The sequence below is a fragment of the Micropterus salmoides genome, unplaced genomic scaffold (genome assembly GCF_014851395.1).
Source record: "Micropterus salmoides isolate LMB-PRFRI ecotype aquatic unplaced genomic scaffold, ASM1485139v1 Ms_hic_scaffold_4, whole genome shotgun sequence".
NCBI classification, from domain to species: Eukaryota; Metazoa; Chordata; class Actinopteri; order Centrarchiformes; family Centrarchidae; genus Micropterus; species Micropterus salmoides.
The window spans coordinates 18,105,498-18,123,396 of NW_024043372.1; the positions used below are offsets into that span (position 1 = coordinate 18,105,498).

A 17,899-nucleotide genomic window follows, 5' to 3' on the forward strand; every position below is an offset into this window, starting at 1 on the left:
CTGTAAAAGTCTCTGTCGACCCGGCGATGACATTCCAGCTCCTTCTCCCCCTGAGCTCCACATCACACACTACGCTCCCTCTGTGCCTGTTACAACCTTTCCATGTCGAGCCGTGCCAGACCCAGCCCCCTCTTCATGCTCAGGAAACCTCTAATCCTGTCCCTGGAATGTCTTTACCCTCTAAACTGCGAGGCTACTACCTCTGATTGTCAACTTCATACCGTTTCCAACTTTAAATGACTGGAAAAAACAAAGAACACGTTGCAGCCGTCAGCAGAAATACGACCCTGTTGTATGTGTTTCACATCATGATGTCTGTTTTCTTTCTCTTGTCTGGTCTCACATGCGTGTTTCTGCTCGTGCACGCTGCTGTATGTTTACACAGAGTGTGTAGTGGGTCGGTTCGGAGCAGACTGCCAGCAGCAGTGTGAATGCGAGAATGGCGGCCAGTGTGACCGGCAGACCGGGCGATGCAGCTGCAGCGCCGGCTGGATCGGAGAGCAGTGTGAGAAAGGTGAGCCAGTGTCTACTGCACAACTGTAGCAGAACTAACGAACCTAAAGGAACCTGTGACCTCATGGGAACTGCTGCGCTGTGGAAACTGCTGGATTGGCAATATTGCTTATTTTTGTTAATTATAACCTCTAATTTGCCTTTCTCTGCTCAGCATGTGAACCAGGCCTGTTTGGAGCCGGCTGTGAAGAAAGATGTCAGTGTGTGCACGGGGACTCGTGCCACCACGTCACTGGAGAGTGTCAGTGTCTGCCAGGGTGGAGAGGGAAACTCTGTGACAAAGGTACAAATCTGCAGTTAGAAGAGACTGTGGTGCGCTTGCAACACCTGGTGGACGGAGTTTGTCCTGTTACTTTAAAAATGAACCTGTTTCATTTTCCAACCACTACATGCATAGGGGAGGATTGGAGAAACTTTTACATTTTGAATCAAGGTTTTTGATGTATTACACTTAATGTTTACTTAATATTATATGTTATGTACTTATATATGCATTATATGCACTTATATTGTCTACTACTACTTACTTGTGTCTACCTTGTGTATATGAACACTATTGCATGTCTTTTTGGGAAGAGTGATTCCTTCTTTTTTTCTCTTTTATCCCATCAAAGTTTTGTCGTGTAGAGTTCTTCTTTATCGTAATTGAGGGTCTAAGGATAGAGGGTGTTGAGGATTTTAAAGCCCTTTGAGGCAAATATATCATTTTGGTCTGTATAAATACAGTTGACTTGATGATATACCAGACTTGTGCTTGTCAGGGTTCTTATACATTTTTGCATGAGGAAGGATTTTCATTTAAAATGACAGAGACTAGATTTATAAATCCTAGTTGATGTCAACCACTCTGTCTCTTCTCTGGGGCAAAAGTCGGGTGTATGTGCAGAATTAATTTACAGCTATAAACATCTCCCATTTGCTTTCACTTTGCTTCCATTCAGCGTGTTTGCCAGGTATGTATGGAAAGGGTTGCATGCAGCGCTGCAGCTGTGCTCAGGGCTTGTCCTGCCACCATGTCTCTGGAAACTGCGGATGTCTGCCTGGATTCACGGGAAACGGCTGCGAGCAGAGTGAGTGCTGCAGGACCAACTTCTGCCTCCACTGCTTTTCAGGCTATTTAGAAAACAAATCGGAAGCTTAGTTGGTGTTAGAAACTCAGTCTTGAATTAATAAAACACAATGAATGACACATTTATGATGCATCAGAAAGCAAGAACATCTCGAACAAGCTGCACATGTGAACTGTCTGCCTCCCTCCGCCAGCTTGTCTTCCAGGAACGTTCGGACAGAACTGTAACCAGGTCTGCCAGTGCTCTGAGACTAACCAGCTCTGCCACCCGGTGTCTGGATCATGTTACTGCGCTCCAGGTTTCCATGGCCCCAAATGTGATCAAAGTACGTAAAACTGCATATTTAAACCTGGTACACATATCACATTACACATTATTATTAGAAGTTAAGTAAAAAGTTTTAAAAGTACTAAATGTAGGGTGTTTCGATTTTATTTTTAGTTTGTGGAGAGGGTCGTTACGGTCCAGACTGTGAAAGAGAGTGCCAGTGTGAAAATGGAGGAAAGTGCGTTCCTTCCACTGGAGCCTGTGAATGTCCAGCAGGGTTTATAGGAGCACGCTGCAACACCAGTGAGTCCATCGATGGTGACGGTGAATAAATTACTAATAAATTATGGTATTTAGATGACCAGTAATGTGGTGTGTGTCTCCGTGGTGACAGAGTGTCCAGCTGGGCGTTACGGAGTCGACTGTGCTCGGGCGGCGCTGTGTGGAGACGGGGCCCAGAATGACCCGGTCACCGGACGCTGTGTGTGCGTCCCTGGACGTAGAGGAGAGGACTGTGGACACAGTGAGATTTCAGTTCTGTTCATACAACTTCAATAACCTACACCTGGATATTCTACATTACACATAAACCCACCTGCCTCACCAATTAAATGTGAGGCAAAAAGATTAGTGGTGAAAGCTTTTGCTTCCCGTACAGGAGATCACAGGCTCGATTCCTATATTGTGACCAGACCAGTGCTTGATTTTCTAATTTAAGTATAATAAATCTTGTTCAATAACTGGAATAGAAAGTAAACAAAAATTAAGGGCAAGTTAAGTCTGCATTTCATCCTTACATGTTCGTCTGTGTAAAACATTTCTGTCACTGATTTTTTCCTAGTCAGTTTTACAAACAGAATAGTATAAGAGTTGAGTTCATGTGATGTCAGGAGACGGTGAAAGTGCTTATGAAGACACTTAATATAATGTAACTGGACAGATGTAATAAATACATGTGTTACATTGGCTTTATCAGCAAACTGGGTTTATTACAGTAATTGTGCTTGTGCAATCATAGCCAGTGACACTACTACAATGTCAAACGATGTCTGACTTCAGAACTTCCTTCAGACATCATCAATTTTGTGGTTATTGCAGTTTTATAGAAAGCTCTGACACAGTGCTTCGAATGTCACTGCTTTTTAATAGTGAAACAAGCCTTGAAAACACCAGTATCAGATGTGACACGACTACCCGACAGCCGTCTCCGTTTCATCTGTGACCTCTTGACCTCTGTCAGTTTGTGAACAACCTCAGATCTCTGGAGGAGCCCTCTGTTCATTTAAAAGTTTAGACAGGTTTCCATTAGTGTCAACGAAACTTTGTGCTTACTGTGACTGATTATGTAGGTCGGGCAGTTTTCACGTCTGTATAAGTTCTTCAAAAACGAAGGGCGGCAAATAGCTTCTTCTAAAACAAGCCCTGACGTCTGCAAGTGGATGTTCAGTGTACAGACAACAGCAGGAATAATCTTTCAGAATAAAACCAACACTTTTGCTCTCTTGTATGTGTCTGGTTTGATAATAAAGCAGAATGTGTTTAATTTGAGCATGTGTTTTCTGCCTCAGGCTGCCCTCCAGGCTGGTTTGGGGCGGACTGTGTCCAGCGCTGTAACTGCAGTAATGGCGGCGTCTGTGACTCCGCTACCGGCAACTGTACATGCGGTCTGGGCTGGGCTGGTCCACACTGCGATAAAGGTGACAGCACTCAGACTTTTATCTTGTTTCTTAATGCAGTCCGGCCTCTTCTTTCCACCTGCTTCTGCTTAGTCTCGCATACATGATCCTGCTGCAGAGAGTTAAGTCATGAGGTTAGTTTAGCTTTTTTTGTTTGTTTTTTTTTGTGACTGCATCTTCTTATTTTATTCATCTGTCTCTCAGAATGTCCTGTGGGCAGATTTGGAGCCAACTGCCAGCTGAAATGTAACTGTCAAAATAACGGCACTTGTGACAGAGTGACAGGGACGTGTCAGTGTGGCCCCGGCTACTATGGACATCTGTGTGAGCACGGTGAGAACTGAACAGATAAACACACACAGAGAGAGACAGAAGGGTCCTAAAGAACACTATACTCTCAATTAGGATTAAAGGAGACGTCCATAATCTTGGTTTTGTCTGTGTAGCTGAAGCCTGAAACATTATATTCCTCTTAGTCATAGAGCTCCATTGTTGTCCAAAAATAAATAAAAAATGGGCACTGTACTTTATTTTGAGTCAATCCCATACGAGCATCCTGCAGCCATAAATACTCACCAAATGTATATTAATATGCGACACTGTCTTTTTGTCACAGGCCAGAAGGTTTAATCTTTCACAATGCATTTTTTAAAATTAGCATATGTTTTATGTCAAATCTTTATATGAAAAGTAACTAAAGCTTTCAAATAAATGTGGTAAAAAGTACAATACTCATCTGATATATAGTGGAGCAGTATGGAGGAGTAGCAAGTATAAATTAGCATAAAACAGAAGTGCATGTACTTCAAAATGACAGTAAAGTACGTCACTTGAGTAAATGTACCCACCACTCTTTGATGCCCAGCCTCATCTCAAAAGTGCATTTTGTATTTATCAAAAGAACAAACAGAAAATGACATTTTTAATAAGTCAGGATTGTTTATTAATTCAGTGAGACCACAAAGGTCAGATTTAAATCTTGTGGCATGAATCCCTCGTCCTTAGCCTGCCCTCCTGGTCTCCATGGCCCGCTGTGCCAGCTGCAGTGTGACTGTATGAACGGAGCCTCCTGTCACCCCGTGTCGGGCCACTGCATCTGTCCTCCAGGACACCATGGAGCTCGCTGTCACAGAGGTCAGTCGAATCACTGCTGATTACTCCAGTATAAAAACAGGATTACCACCACCTTTTGTGCCTAACTGATCCCCTCTCTCAGTGTGTCAACGGGGTACCTACGGTCATGGCTGCGCCAAGGTGTGTGACTGTGAGGACGACGCCCCGTGTGACCCTGTGACGGGAAGATGCCTCTGCTCCTCAGGGAAGACTGGACTCAGATGTGACATCGGTAATCTTCCATCCTTTTGCTAACTTTGAGAACACACACTTCAATGCAAGTCCATCAAAATGAAAACATGTTGCCCAACTCCTCTTCTGTGCAGCATTAAGAGAAGGGCAGATTTACAAGTTGCTCGTTCAGAGGGAGGCATTTATGTTTTCTAAATTTTGCACTATAAACCAGAGTGTTAAATGAGGAATTACTTTTACCTTTAATCTACTAGTTATTTATTTGTTGTCCAAGAAGTGGCATTTTTTTTAGAGGATAAAAGTGTTTAATTAAAAAATGGATGTGTTCAAGTGAAACTCAGGTTGACTTTAGAATTAATTAGTTATCCATTAATATAATAATAAAGATTGAAAGATTTTATTTGCCAAACAATATTTTGAAAAGTTTGTTATTATTTAAATATTTTAAGATTGTGTCCACTTGGAGTTCATATTCTATTGGATATAAACTACAACAAAAGGATGACTTGTTAATTTTAGTATGTATATGTGAGTAAACATGACTTTAAGGGATGGACTGTGTATAAATGAACCTGGAAATAACCTCAGACATGATTCTGATGAAGGCAACTTGGCCAAAAACATTTGGTGAAGCAGGTTGTACCGGAGAAGGGAGACGGATAATTTATCCTTCGGCATGAAGTTGTGTTGTTGAGCTGCCTACCATTTTAAAGGAACATCGATATTTTGGGAAATTCACTTTTCTAGCAAAGAGTCAGAGGTGAAGATCAATACCACTTTAAAGTTGATCTTTCTAGATCAAGTTACCCCACCAATAGCCGCTAAGTCTAGCATGGCATAAAGACTGGAAATGGGGGGGGGTTCTCCATTTCCAGCCTCTATGCTAAGTTAAGCTAACCAACTGCCTGTAACACCAAAATCTGTGACTTAAACCCATTTGACTAACCAAATTGCAACCGCTTCACAACGTACACAAAGCCTCTGACGCTTAACTTCCCATTTGTGTCACAGAATCTGATAGGTCACACATTTTGGTGTCACACCGGCTTAACTTGATATTTACAGTACAGATATGACAGTGGTCTTCTCATCTCATACAGTAAGCGTATTTCCCAAAATGTCAAACTATTCCTTTAAATTTACATCAATCTCTGTGTAGTTTTGTTAAACCTTGTTCATGTGTGTTTCATGCCAGACTGCAGAGCGAATCGTTACGGGCCAGACTGCGCAGAGACCTGCGAGTGTGAGAATGGGGCGCAGTGCGACCGACGCAACGGCCGCTGCACCTGCCTGTACAACTGGATCGGACTCTCCTGTCAAGAAGGTACAGTAATGAGGAGCCGGCATGACATGCACCCCCCGCTGTCTTAACAGTTATCTTGCTTCATCATTACATCCACACGGACAGCAGGTGCCGAGCTCTGCTGACTGTGGAGTCAGAACAGAAGAGGCATTTCAGCTGACTTGGTGAAATAAGAGTAAATAAGTAGTTTAAGTGCTGACAGCAGTCAGTCACTGGCTGCTTTGGGAGCTGCAGAGGCTGCACTTTCTCCTCCTGTCGTCGTCTTTGTTACAAAATCAAATATGAATGTTTGCAGAGCCTCACAGCTCTGTGTGTGCATTTCCTCAGGTGGACCTCCACGCCTCGCCTACAGCAGCAGGGGAGGCTCGCAGCACAACAAGTCATTATAGCACCGCCATCTAGCTGGACCAACTACAACTGGGACAGATCGGCTACATTTTACCGAGGTGACTCAAGTGAGTGAAAGATTGTGACAGGAACTTGAGGCAGGCTGCTGGAGGACCTTCGTGGAAATAGACTCTCTGATGAGAACTGCAGTTTCATGTTTGGACCTGAGCTGGATCATACTTTTTTTTGCGTGCCAAAGTGTCCTTTGAACTGTTGAAGCTCGTTTCAAATAGCCTGACCTCACTGGTACATTGTGATTTTGCCGCAAGTTGAAGTGAAACACCTTTTTAAGTCTTCAGGATTAAAATGTCTCCTCAAAAACTACATCCAAAGTGCAGCGTCACTGCACTTCTGGCATTTTGTGTTAAATATTTTGTCCTCTAAATACCTTTCTGCAGGTACTGTATATAAAATAATCAAATTTTTTTTATTGTTGGATATGATGCAACCTCTTAAACCTTTGAAACCATATTTCATTACTTGCCAGTAGTATAAAGTTGTTTTTCAATCTATACATTATGACGTACTACCCTCAGTCAAGTGGTGCTATGGTGCTTTACTGTACAATGCAACAAAGACTATAATGATCCTGAGACTTTTATAGTGTAATATGACAAAAAAGCATTCCTAACTGACTAAATATGCCTTAATGGACAGCTGGAATGTTATAGTTCACAGGATTACACAGCTAGCATTCATTTGCGCCTCCTCCAAGGTTAAGTGTCTAAAATTTTTCTTCTGAATTGATTTTGTGTATAGATTGCTTCATATTTATATTTCACACTGCTGTATACAATTGAATGTTTAAAATACATCCTTGTATTCTACTGGATGAAAAAGGGCTTTGCAACTCTGCCAAATCTACAGTCCAGAAAACAACCCAGAATGAGGTTTTACACATGAATGCCAATAAAGAGAGACACATAAGGGTTTAACCATTCTTAATTTATCATTATTTCATTGAAGCTGTACATCCTGTCTAAATTCAGATTCAAGCACAGTGCAGATAGCAATGCCTGCAAAAGAAAATTAAAAAAGAAAAGAGAAAAGGCAGAGGTGATCACAACTAGAAATATATACAAAGGTCAAACTATATACAGGAGATACCAGGCTCTCACTACGTCACTTCAGAGCATTCCTCATAATGCATACACAAGAAAATGTAGTTCTTTTTGTCAGTCTTCAAATTGATACAATACTAATAGGAAAAATGCAGCATGATGAAAAAAATAACAGTTCTTTTAACTCTCTCTAGTGCATTAAAGGCTAAAACATAAAAAATATATTCTCTGTATAACCTAGTACCTTCTGTAAAATAAGCTCTGTCCATGTGTGTGTGGCTCTGGTTTCATTTCTGAACTTTCAGTTAAACATTTAAATGTTAGAACAGCAAACATGATGAAACTAGGACCACTTAAAGCACGACTTTCTCCTACACAGGCGAGGGCACCGGGTAACGACCCTTCAGCTTTAAAACATTTGAGTTATTTCAACAATGTGCAGAAACTGGCGGTCAAACAAAACGCAAAAGCGATAACATTTAAAGTTCGACATTTGGGGAAACACACTTGGTCGCTCTCTTGCAGAGAGTCTGCACACTTAAAGCAGCTGGCTAACTTAGCTTAGCATAACAACTGGACACAGCTAGCAGGGCTCTGTACAAAGGTCTGCCTACCAGCACCTTTAAAGCTCTCTAATTAAGATGTTACATCTTTGTTTAATGTGTGCAAAACACAAAGCGTAAAAACATTTTTTGGGGGGGTTATGAACAAGTATTGTGTCAAAGTCTGTCGCACCCCTTGGACAGTGTTTCCCGCACTGCTGCCCTCTGGGGTTGGAGTTACAGTGAACACCCACAGAACGTTGCATTTGCCAGCAAACTGTTATTTGTTTGCTGCCAGTGGGTCTCCTTTTTTAGGGCTTAGGTTAGGTAATGGTTAGCAGAGACAACTGGCTGGGTTGAGGTTAAGCATGGCAGGGTGTTAAGTTTGGGTTCAGTTAAGTACGGGGAAACCAACCTATTTCTTGGCCAGGACCAGTAACTTAAGTTTCTGTACGAATTAAACAAACAAGAGAACCTGTTAATTAGGGAGCTTTAGAGGAGCTGGTAGGTGCATTATATTACTACAATAAGACCAGCAGTTTCCAGTCTGTATGCTAGGTTTGTCGGCTTCTGGCGGTAATGTTAGCTTCATATTTATTTGAGTGTGGTATCAATCTTTTTAGCTCTTGGCAAGAAAGTAAATGCATTTTCCAAACTGTTGAATTTGTCCTTTAACTCCCTGCACATGTAAGTATTAAGACAAGGAACTCCACAGATTATATTAACTGATGTTAAGATCGGCTTGCAGCAGATTTATTCACTCAGACACAGCAAATCAAACGTGTACACTGGTCAACTTATACAACAGGCTAAAGCACAGGATTAGTTTTGTTGCCGCCCTCCCTCTCCTTATATAGATATATAGATATATAAACACACACTACCACACACACAAAAACAGGATCAACAGCTGAGACATTAAATCATTTAGCTGTTTTTAAAAAAATCACCTAGGAGTAACGAAGCAGACTGTTAAACCTCATCTGCACAAATCCCTCACAGTGACGTTCACTTTGACTATCCCCTCCGTCTCATTCCCGTCGCCATTCCCGTGGATGTGACAGTTTTCCTTAATCTGTACCTTTTCTGTTAAGAATCAATAGTTTATCAGCTGTTAATAAAGATTAGTTATCCACACGTGCTAGTAAGCGGCGTCGCGTCACCTTGCTTGTCACGCAGGTACTGTACACTGGGTGAAGAGGGCCCATGCTTTGAGGATGTGTCACACGCTATCCCACTTGTGCTTTAATCACAGTAAGAAAGCACCCAAAGGAGAAAGAATGATATAGGTTGGCGTCAAATTTTTTTGCAATAACACTTCTGACACGCCTCAGGTCGTACGTCGCCTGAAACAAACCTTACCGATCCTAAAGCAAGTAGCTTTGCTATGCATTCTGTATATGAAGGACGTATTTGTTAGCTAGTATAACAGCATTGTCAAGTAAAGATATTTATGAAGTAAAATCCGTACCATAGATAGATAACAAGCTAGACAGCACATGCGTCAAAATGAGTTCTATAATCTTGCAGGAAGTGAGAGTGAAACGCGCGGGGTGTGTGATCGAAGAGATGAAGAAGAAGATCTTTGGCTCAAGCCACACTAAAATGTCACTGGTCCTCTCCAGTGTCCACACATGAAAGAAAGACAGACGAGTAAATACAACCTCCTGACCATGTGCACGCCAACGCACAACTAAAACCACCTGCTCTGTTCCCTGAGCTGCTGCCACTCACTGATGAACTGGACACGCGCCACCTCTCCCTTCGCAAACAAACAGCACTCCCACCAGTCAGCTTTCCCGTAGATACTGGGGACATGAGACAAGTCGGGCCAGAGGGGCAGCTGTCGAGCTGCTCGTCTACGCCAGCGCCCGCAGCACAGTCTGGTGCAACTGTAAATAAGGCAAAATGCTTGAACAAAATTTGATCAAGGACAAGTATCCATGAGATGTGGAGCCAGCACTGACACGACCACTTCCTGTCCAGTAAATCCTCAGCCTGAAAAACAGAACAGAGGCCGGGTAACACAGTGAAGCAGGGACGGATGAACAGCTAACCTCGTCAGCGGCAGATGAGATGCCCTGACGCATGCGACCTGCGCTCCTGGCTGGTCGTCACGGACGGTTCACTGGTCAGGACGGTAGAGGGGGCGTTTGTTCCCCTCCCCTCCCCAATCCTCGGGCTTGCCACGCTTGTGTCGGAGCGTCAGGCTGGACAAACGTACTGCCAGTGAAAACGCAGAGGGAGGATGAGGAGAGGGAATTATCAGGAGGCGATGTGATTCTATAGTGCAATGGCTGAGATAAGACTATTGTAATACCCACCCTCTCCCCTCCAACATCTATACTGACAATACTAAAGTGCTATAAAGCCCCCCTCCCCGAGGAGGCTCGTACACCGATAATGTTGACAACACAAACAAACAGTTTTTCAGAGAAACCTTGATGGACTCGTACAGTACACTGGTGTTTGTAAACAGAAGGTCCAAAGAACAAATGCATGGCTATGGTACATGTGCAACAGAGTAGTTCTCGTATATTCATACAGTTAGAACTTCATCTTCTTTTTAGTTGCGTTCAGTTTTAGAAAGAACAAAAAAAAGAGCTAAAAAAAACAAACTCTGGCTGCCAAGCAAGCGTGTGCTTATTTTTTTTTTAAAGATTTTTTCTCTACGGTTTTAAAATACGTTGAGCTGAATTGAATGTATAACTGATTAAGTATGAGCGCATATCCCTAATGTCTCTTCCACTTATTGTCTTTCCTTGTCAAATCCCTTCCTTTCCTGTGGAGGTGACTATCCCCCCCCCCTTTTCTTAATCTTATACCCGTGACTCTAAATGAGTTGCCCTGGGTAGCCTTGGTGTGGCCAGACTCATGCGCCAGGGTCTCACTCAGTAAAAGCTCAAGCAAACAGAGGATCAGGCAAAGGTGGGGCGCTGCGGCTGCAGGCCTGCCGGGCGGGGGCCATGCTGCGCGTTAGGAGCGGTAGTCCTTTTTACTGTACGGCTTGTTCCCCAGGATGCTGTCCACCTCGTGTGTGATGGACGACGACAACTTTGGAAGAACCTGTGACAGGAGAGAGACACGAAGGGTGAATGTATGTTACCGCTTGTATCTACCGTCAGTGGGGTTTACCATTGTTTAACGGTTTCTTTTACATTGTCTGCAGGAGCACATCACAGCCTCTAGATCGTGCTGAAGGGTGACTTTTTGGGGTTGTTACCATCGTTGTGGCTTTAAGATTATGTAGTGAAGTGTAAAAGTAGGCAGTTTTAAAACTGATCTCCAGTTTATTTACAGCTTGTGGATGTTTTTTAAAATAACACAGTGGTTTGTTTTTATACTCACATTCAGCTGCTGTTGTTTATACAGTGGAGGACAAAGCATTCAGATGCTTTACTGAAGCAAAAGTTGCAATGAGCACAAGCCCTCCCTTCAAAGTTTTACTTAAGTAAAAAGCATTAGCTAAAAGTGTGAGCAAAATGCCCCTGTCAGTGTTATTATATATATTCTTTATTATTACAGATCCATGATAAGAAACATTTTTTTCTCCAGTTTCTTTTACAGAATCCAGAAAATTGTTTAAATTCATCATGATTAAATAAAAACCATAGAAAATATTTAAGATAAATTGTTCTATAATTTTCCACAGTGTAGATATTAAATACATACTAAATGAAAAAATATTTAAGTTTATGCTCACATGAGCGACTGTATGTCTATTTCAGGTTCTCACAGTAAAAGGAAGTGCTACGGGAGGGGAGACATATGGATATTATAGTATGTAGTGTACACACACACACACACACACACACACACACACACACACACACAGCATCGGAATAGAGAAGAGCAGGAATGCTCTTTCTTGCAGACCAGACATGATATGAGGAGAGGATGTAAACCCCCACCTTTCTGAAAACCCCATTAAAAGAGTGCATCTTATCAGGAGAGGAAGAAGTGGCCTTGAGCTCGTCTCCAATCCCCCTGGCAACTGATACTCTGCTGACCTTATTAACTCGGTACAGTAAAGCACCCAAGCGTGCAGCTGCAAACTGCCCGAGAGACCAAGCTGTACCCAGGAGAGGAGGACTGCTGTTACGACTGTAAGGCACGGATACCGAAGCTGATGAAACGGGTCACATTTTCACAAGTTAAGCCACTGATGTGCTCGGCAGAACAACAAGCACGTCTACACACACACACACAAACTGGTTTCCGTGTCCTCACCTGTATTGCTCCTATGTTCTCCATCAGCTGGTCGGTGTTGGACGCCCCTAAAAGGACAGAGCTCACCCCCTCGTTCCGTAGACACCACGCTGCAGGAGACCAGTAAACAGCAATGACACCCCTGACATGGACTATGGACATACACACACTCTGACAGTACTATTTATACACAAACACACCATTTCCACATAAGCGCCTTGCAGACACTTGTCAAATGACAATCTTTGATAAAACATGGAAGCTACTGCAACATGTCCTTCTTAGAAATGAAATATTCTCTGGTCACACATCACAATAACACTCTCCTAGATCCTTTACTCGCCACAATACAAAAATACTCAACTACAAGCTATACATTTAGGTAAACTTTTGAATGCAGAAGCACTATCAGCGTAGCAGAACATATATATTTTTTATTATGAATTAACATGTAAACAGCAGCATTTTAAGTTAGGTTGCTCATTTTAATTACTTTATACATTTAATCTATAATTGTATTTTATAATATACATTTTGTATATTAACTTATCTAAAGTTGAGTGGTAACTTTCTGTGAAATTGGGTACGCACCAATCCAGTTTCATTTTTGACTGATTCCAATACCTCAGCACAGGGTATCCTGCTGGCAGAGCACTGATCCGATACTCCTAAATTTAAAATCTGTATACCTCACTGCGTGGAATTCACTGAGACTTTCTGTTGCACTTAAAAACAGAGTAAGCAGCCCGCCATGACTGAATGACTGCAACTGATGGCAGAAACTCTGGATTTTAAAAAGACAAAAGAAACCGTGCCCGAATCCTGATCCACTTGATAAGTGTCAGTCTGCGTCGATACCAGTCCAGTGTAATGGATCAGTGCATCCCTTTATGAAATAAATGTAACTGAGCAATACTTCTCTCTGAATTGTAGTGGAAGTACCAAAAAACTGCCCTTGAGTATGGTACTTCAGTAAATGTACTGCTAGCTATAATATGCAATGAACACTTCGTGATCTCTGAACAAACAAAAAACTAATCTGTTTGGTGTGCTATTATGATGGTGAGCTGTATGATACAACTACATGCTTTTGCAATTGAGGAAAATACACCTTTAAGCGGATTACGGCATAAAGGGAGGGAGACTTCAACCATCTCATTCCTGAATTTACCACCAGCCCTCAGTCTCAAGCCAAAGGCAGGAAGGACTCTGTCATAGTGATATAGTTTTTATTCAATACTGGGAGTGCCACAGTGATCTACAGGAATGCCTCGGTGGACATTAATCTTCTGCGCTGCCTTCAGGAGCGCTGGAAGGATTTACGGTAAATGGGTGAGATGAGGGTGTCCGCTAATGGGCCGTGAAACCTAATCTATGACACCGCATTACTGCCAGGGTGAAAAATATGCCGTGATCTGCGCTGAGATAGAAAGAGGAGTCCCAGATTTACTCGCTGTGTCACCAACGCCTGCCGCTTTAACAGTCCTCAGAGGGGCGTATGTCGTCGGGGTTTGCACATTCTCACTTTCCTGACCGGCAGTCAATCGATTTCAGGTCACTCGGTGGATTTATGTCTGGGATGCTGTTTTAATGCTGACACTGGAAACTGTTAAATACATGTCAACACCAGGGAAAACCCACATATCTGCGTATACATACATACATTTATACTGTAAATGTGTTTGAATACATTTGGACAGTAAATTTCAACATAAGGAATGCAAAGGGACCGTGCCAGATCCTTGTTTAGGAGACACCGTATATAACGTTAATGCAATTCCTATTGGTCCCTGAGAGACAATGACATAAATGATAGATGAGTCATTTCCCTTTTAATAAACACTATTTACCTTTTTTCTTATTCTTGCTTTACTCCCTATTTTCTCATTAATATCTTTAAAAAAAACAACAACAAAAAAACCAGTTGTTACAGCACAGACACACACGTGACAACACAACACAGCAACAGTCATACCAGATGGCGCTGACCTCGGCCCGTCCGAGGCAGAGGGACGGACAGACAGACAGAAAGAGAGAGAGCGGCAGAGTGTATCTGCGTACCGATGGCGAGTTGGGGCAGAGTGCAGCCCAGCCGCTCCGCGATTGCCTGCAGCTCTTTCAACTTCGCCTGCTGACGCCGGCCCTCCTCGCTCAAGATCTTGTCCTTCAACCACTGGTAACCCTGTCGAAAACACAGCACACCTGCTCAAAAACACAGCCCTGCTCACACCGCTGCGCCGCAGCTCCTGTGTCACCAGGGCCTGTTTTTAAACAAGTGACACTGTCTCCTACCATCTACGCCTCAGCCAGGGAAACATAGCTACAGCTATGCTTACTGACATATTTTTAGTTCAGTTATTATTGCAAAGTTACAAACATTAGAAGAAGAAAAATTCTCTACTTAAGCTGACTATTACTGTACCTGTTGAAATCATATCCATTTGTTCTCAACTGAGTCAAAACAGTGATCTTTATACAGCATCAAGAATCAGGAATTATACCATTATGCCGTTAGTAACAAGTTAGACAACAGTGAGAATAGTCACTGAGTTAATGAGTCAAAATACCACAAACATCCACAGGCAACACTGAACCAAACAGGAAGCAGCACAACTGCACAACACCAACATGTAGAGCTGGTTTCATGAATCAGGAGGGGTCTAATCCACAGTCAGACACACAATCCACAGATAAACAACATGCCACTCCACTACAAGCACACATCATTGCACTGAGCCAGGTGTTAGCTTCTCTTGTCTTGTTTTGGACTCAAAACTTACTGGATGTCAAAATATAGATATATATATAAAAAGTGAAATCTGTGGTTGTGCATTAAAAATTGTGTTACTGCTCTCTTCCTGAGTTAATCTGTTACTTTAAAGTGAACTATTTTCAGTGAGTGCTCACTGAATTAAATCATTAAATGGGAGGAAAAGCATTTTTTAGTGTTCAGTTACTGTGGCTGTGCTGGTCCCTAAATCCTTTAAAAAAAATGATTCTAGGTCACGTATGAGTTGCCTGGCAGAACATTGCGTCATGATTCATCTACCAGTTTTATGAGTTTAAAAACTGTTGGTATCCATAGTGTCAATTTTAAATAAAATTGTACACATGCTGCACTACTAATGTTCTGTGCGTATGCATTTTTGTGCACATGTATTGTGCGCTAAAATGCGTTAAGCTGACACCAGCTGGCAAACGGTGTTGAACAGCACTGCTGGGGAAGAGGTACACACAGAGCATGGCGTCAACATGGCACTGACAGACACACAGATATGAGGTGTGCACAGTTACAGAACCTGAAAGACACAAACACACAGTAAACAAACAAACAACCTGCAGGTAAACACAGAACAGTGACACCAGCACAGATGATCGGAGTGGGATAGATACAGGAAACAGAGAGAGCGAGGTATGTCTACCTTCAGAGAGGCCCGAGAGTAGGGAGGCACCCTGCCGTCATATTTCCCTGAGATGATCCCGCAGGCCAGTGGTGACCACGTCATGGCCCCCACACCTGAGAACAAAAACATGTAATCATCACAATCAAGAAAAAAAGGTGTGCCTCTTTCTTTTAAAATGGATTTTAAGATGAGCCTTTTTTCACTGGCTTGACAGGACTTTGTGTGTCTTCTTGTTACTCAAGTCACAGACTGCTGATTGTATAATTTGTGTGACAACTTACACAAGACTTGAACCCATTTAAGTCTGGATGGGCCCGTGCACAATTACATAGACAGTGACGCACATCTCTGAGGCTGGAGTAGCCAATGACAGCTTCACAGCTTAAAAACAGGAACCGAGTGGATTTTTATCTATTCACACGGGATGAAATCTCAGGCTTTCACAAAGAGATTTTAGAACATGATATCTGTTGCTGTACTTTGATGTACACGATGCTCATCCTCTGACTTGTGTGTCCATATGCCACAAAGAACGGAAATCTTCCCTAGTCTGTCAGTTTTTGTCAAATTGTGCTCACCGATCTTATGGAAGAGCTCAGGCAACTGCACCTCCACCTTCTCTCTCTGGAACATGTGGTACTCAGCCTGCTCACAGATGGGGGGAATCTGGTTGAACTGTCGCGCCACAGAGTATGCCTCCTAAAGGAAAATTTGGAATAAACAAGATTAGGCACATATACAGTACTACATATATAGTATAAAGAACAGCAAGACAACTTATTTGTGATGGAAGGAAAAACTTAAGCCAAGTTGGAAGTAGGGCTGGGCGATAAAACAATAATTATCGCAATATAATTTATTTTGTTGAGGGAAAGGGACTGAAGAAAGATTGCGCTTAATTTTACTCATGCATTTTTGTTGAAAAAAGAATGAATCATAATTGTTTTGGATGTTCTACCTCAGATTTGTTAATTGACCCACTGTTGGGCATCAAGTGTTTCTCATGTTCTGACTATAAAGAATAGTTTAAAACCACAATTAACCATCTGGTTTCTTCAACTTTCACTTAAACTTGTAAGAAACAATGATTTGACATTCATTGTGATAATTATCGATATCAAATGATATGAAATTTTTTATCGTCATAACACTTCTGATCAAATCGGCCAGCCCCGGTTGGAAGTTAATATTTACCCTGAGTTCCCCTGTAACTTTTCGGACTGCGCACAATTACTCAAAGTCTCACCATTATCTCCATTGGGCTCCAGCGGGATGTTCCCCAGTACATTGCCATGCCTTGGTTTATCACATGGGTCATTGCTCGAACTGTTTCTGCAAGTAAAAATACACAAAAATGTTAAAAACACCATCAGTGCTGGAGTCACCCTGTTGTGTTTACAAATTAATATTATTTCAGTTTTTTCTTTTTTCTGTTTTTCCACTCTCTATGGCGCTCCGTAGAACCGACAATGTCCTGAGAACCTACCGTTACTGTATGCCTATCTGAGCTGCTTGTTCTTTATTATTTTGAAAATGTTTTTGTTATCATTTGCAATCCAAATGGCCAGGACATTCAGGGTAGAAGACCGAGAAGTGGAAAAGCTGATTATGTTAATCAGAATGCTGAGTGATTCATTCTGATGAGGATGACATCTATTCATAAAGGGGACACCAGAATCTGTTTGTTTGTTTATCTGCAACATGCTACAGGGGAACATAAAAAGAGCCCAGTGAAATAAATAAGAGGTGACAGGCATATTTGCACCAGTTCATATCTGTAAATCACAGACAAAACATCTTCGCAAGGTTGACAAGCTGACTACAGTTTGTATTTTAAAATTGATGTTCTATAAAACATAACAATATGGAGGGTTTATTTTATTTTTTTTTTCCACTAACGTGCTGCCTTGTAGGCTTGACTGAATGTTACACAGATTAATCTCATGCTATCCTGTCAACACGTCACTGTATTTTATCTGAAGCCATCGGATAGGAATTAAATTTTTCCAGCCATATCTGACCCTGTGAGACAGGCAGATAAAATCTCACATAACACCAACTTTAATTTCCGTTTTAGGGACAATTCCTTTTCATTCGACCGCCAACCAAAATACAAAGCATGTCCCAGACAAGATCAGGAGCACCGGAGTGTAATAAAACAG

The 17,899-nt window shown here is 42.1% G+C and overlaps 2 protein-coding genes across 11 annotated transcripts in view; one reads left to right on the top strand and one right to left on the bottom strand.

Moving 5' to 3' along the window:
- megf6b (multiple EGF-like-domains 6b) overlaps nt 1-7,456 on the top strand; it is a 62,437-nt gene extending 54,981 nt beyond the window's left edge. Inside the window, exons 27-38 of the mRNA XM_038696185.1 lie at nt 386-514; nt 668-796; nt 1,455-1,583; nt 1,777-1,908; nt 2,025-2,153; nt 2,245-2,373; nt 3,419-3,547; nt 3,731-3,859; nt 4,532-4,660; nt 4,743-4,871; nt 6,027-6,155; nt 6,462-7,456. Coding sequence (XP_038552113.1) covers nt 386-514; nt 668-796; nt 1,455-1,583; nt 1,777-1,908; nt 2,025-2,153; nt 2,245-2,373; nt 3,419-3,547; nt 3,731-3,859; nt 4,532-4,660; nt 4,743-4,871; nt 6,027-6,155; nt 6,462-6,523 — 1,484 coding nt within the window. The 3' untranslated portion in view covers nt 6,524-7,456. The remainder of the gene's footprint in view (nt 1-385; nt 515-667; nt 797-1,454; nt 1,584-1,776; nt 1,909-2,024; nt 2,154-2,244; nt 2,374-3,418; nt 3,548-3,730; nt 3,860-4,531; nt 4,661-4,742; nt 4,872-6,026; nt 6,156-6,461) is intronic.
- Nucleotides 7,446-17,899, bottom strand: part of kcnab2a (potassium voltage-gated channel, shaker-related subfamily, beta member 2 a) — a 95,456-nt gene continuing 85,002 nt past the window's right edge. For 9 of the 10 annotated variants that reach the window (XM_038697566.1, XM_038697564.1, XM_038697569.1 and 6 more), the window contains 6 exons: nt 16,984-17,069; nt 16,316-16,436; nt 15,756-15,850; nt 14,395-14,515; nt 12,355-12,443; nt 7,446-11,190 (listed from right to left, as the gene is read on the bottom strand). In XM_038697566.1, the coding sequence (XP_038553494.1) occupies nt 11,101-11,190; nt 12,355-12,443; nt 14,395-14,515; nt 15,756-15,850; nt 16,316-16,436; nt 16,984-17,069 (602 nt within the window). In that variant the 3' untranslated portion in view covers nt 7,446-11,100. The other variant, XM_038697571.1, reaches the window with a different exon arrangement.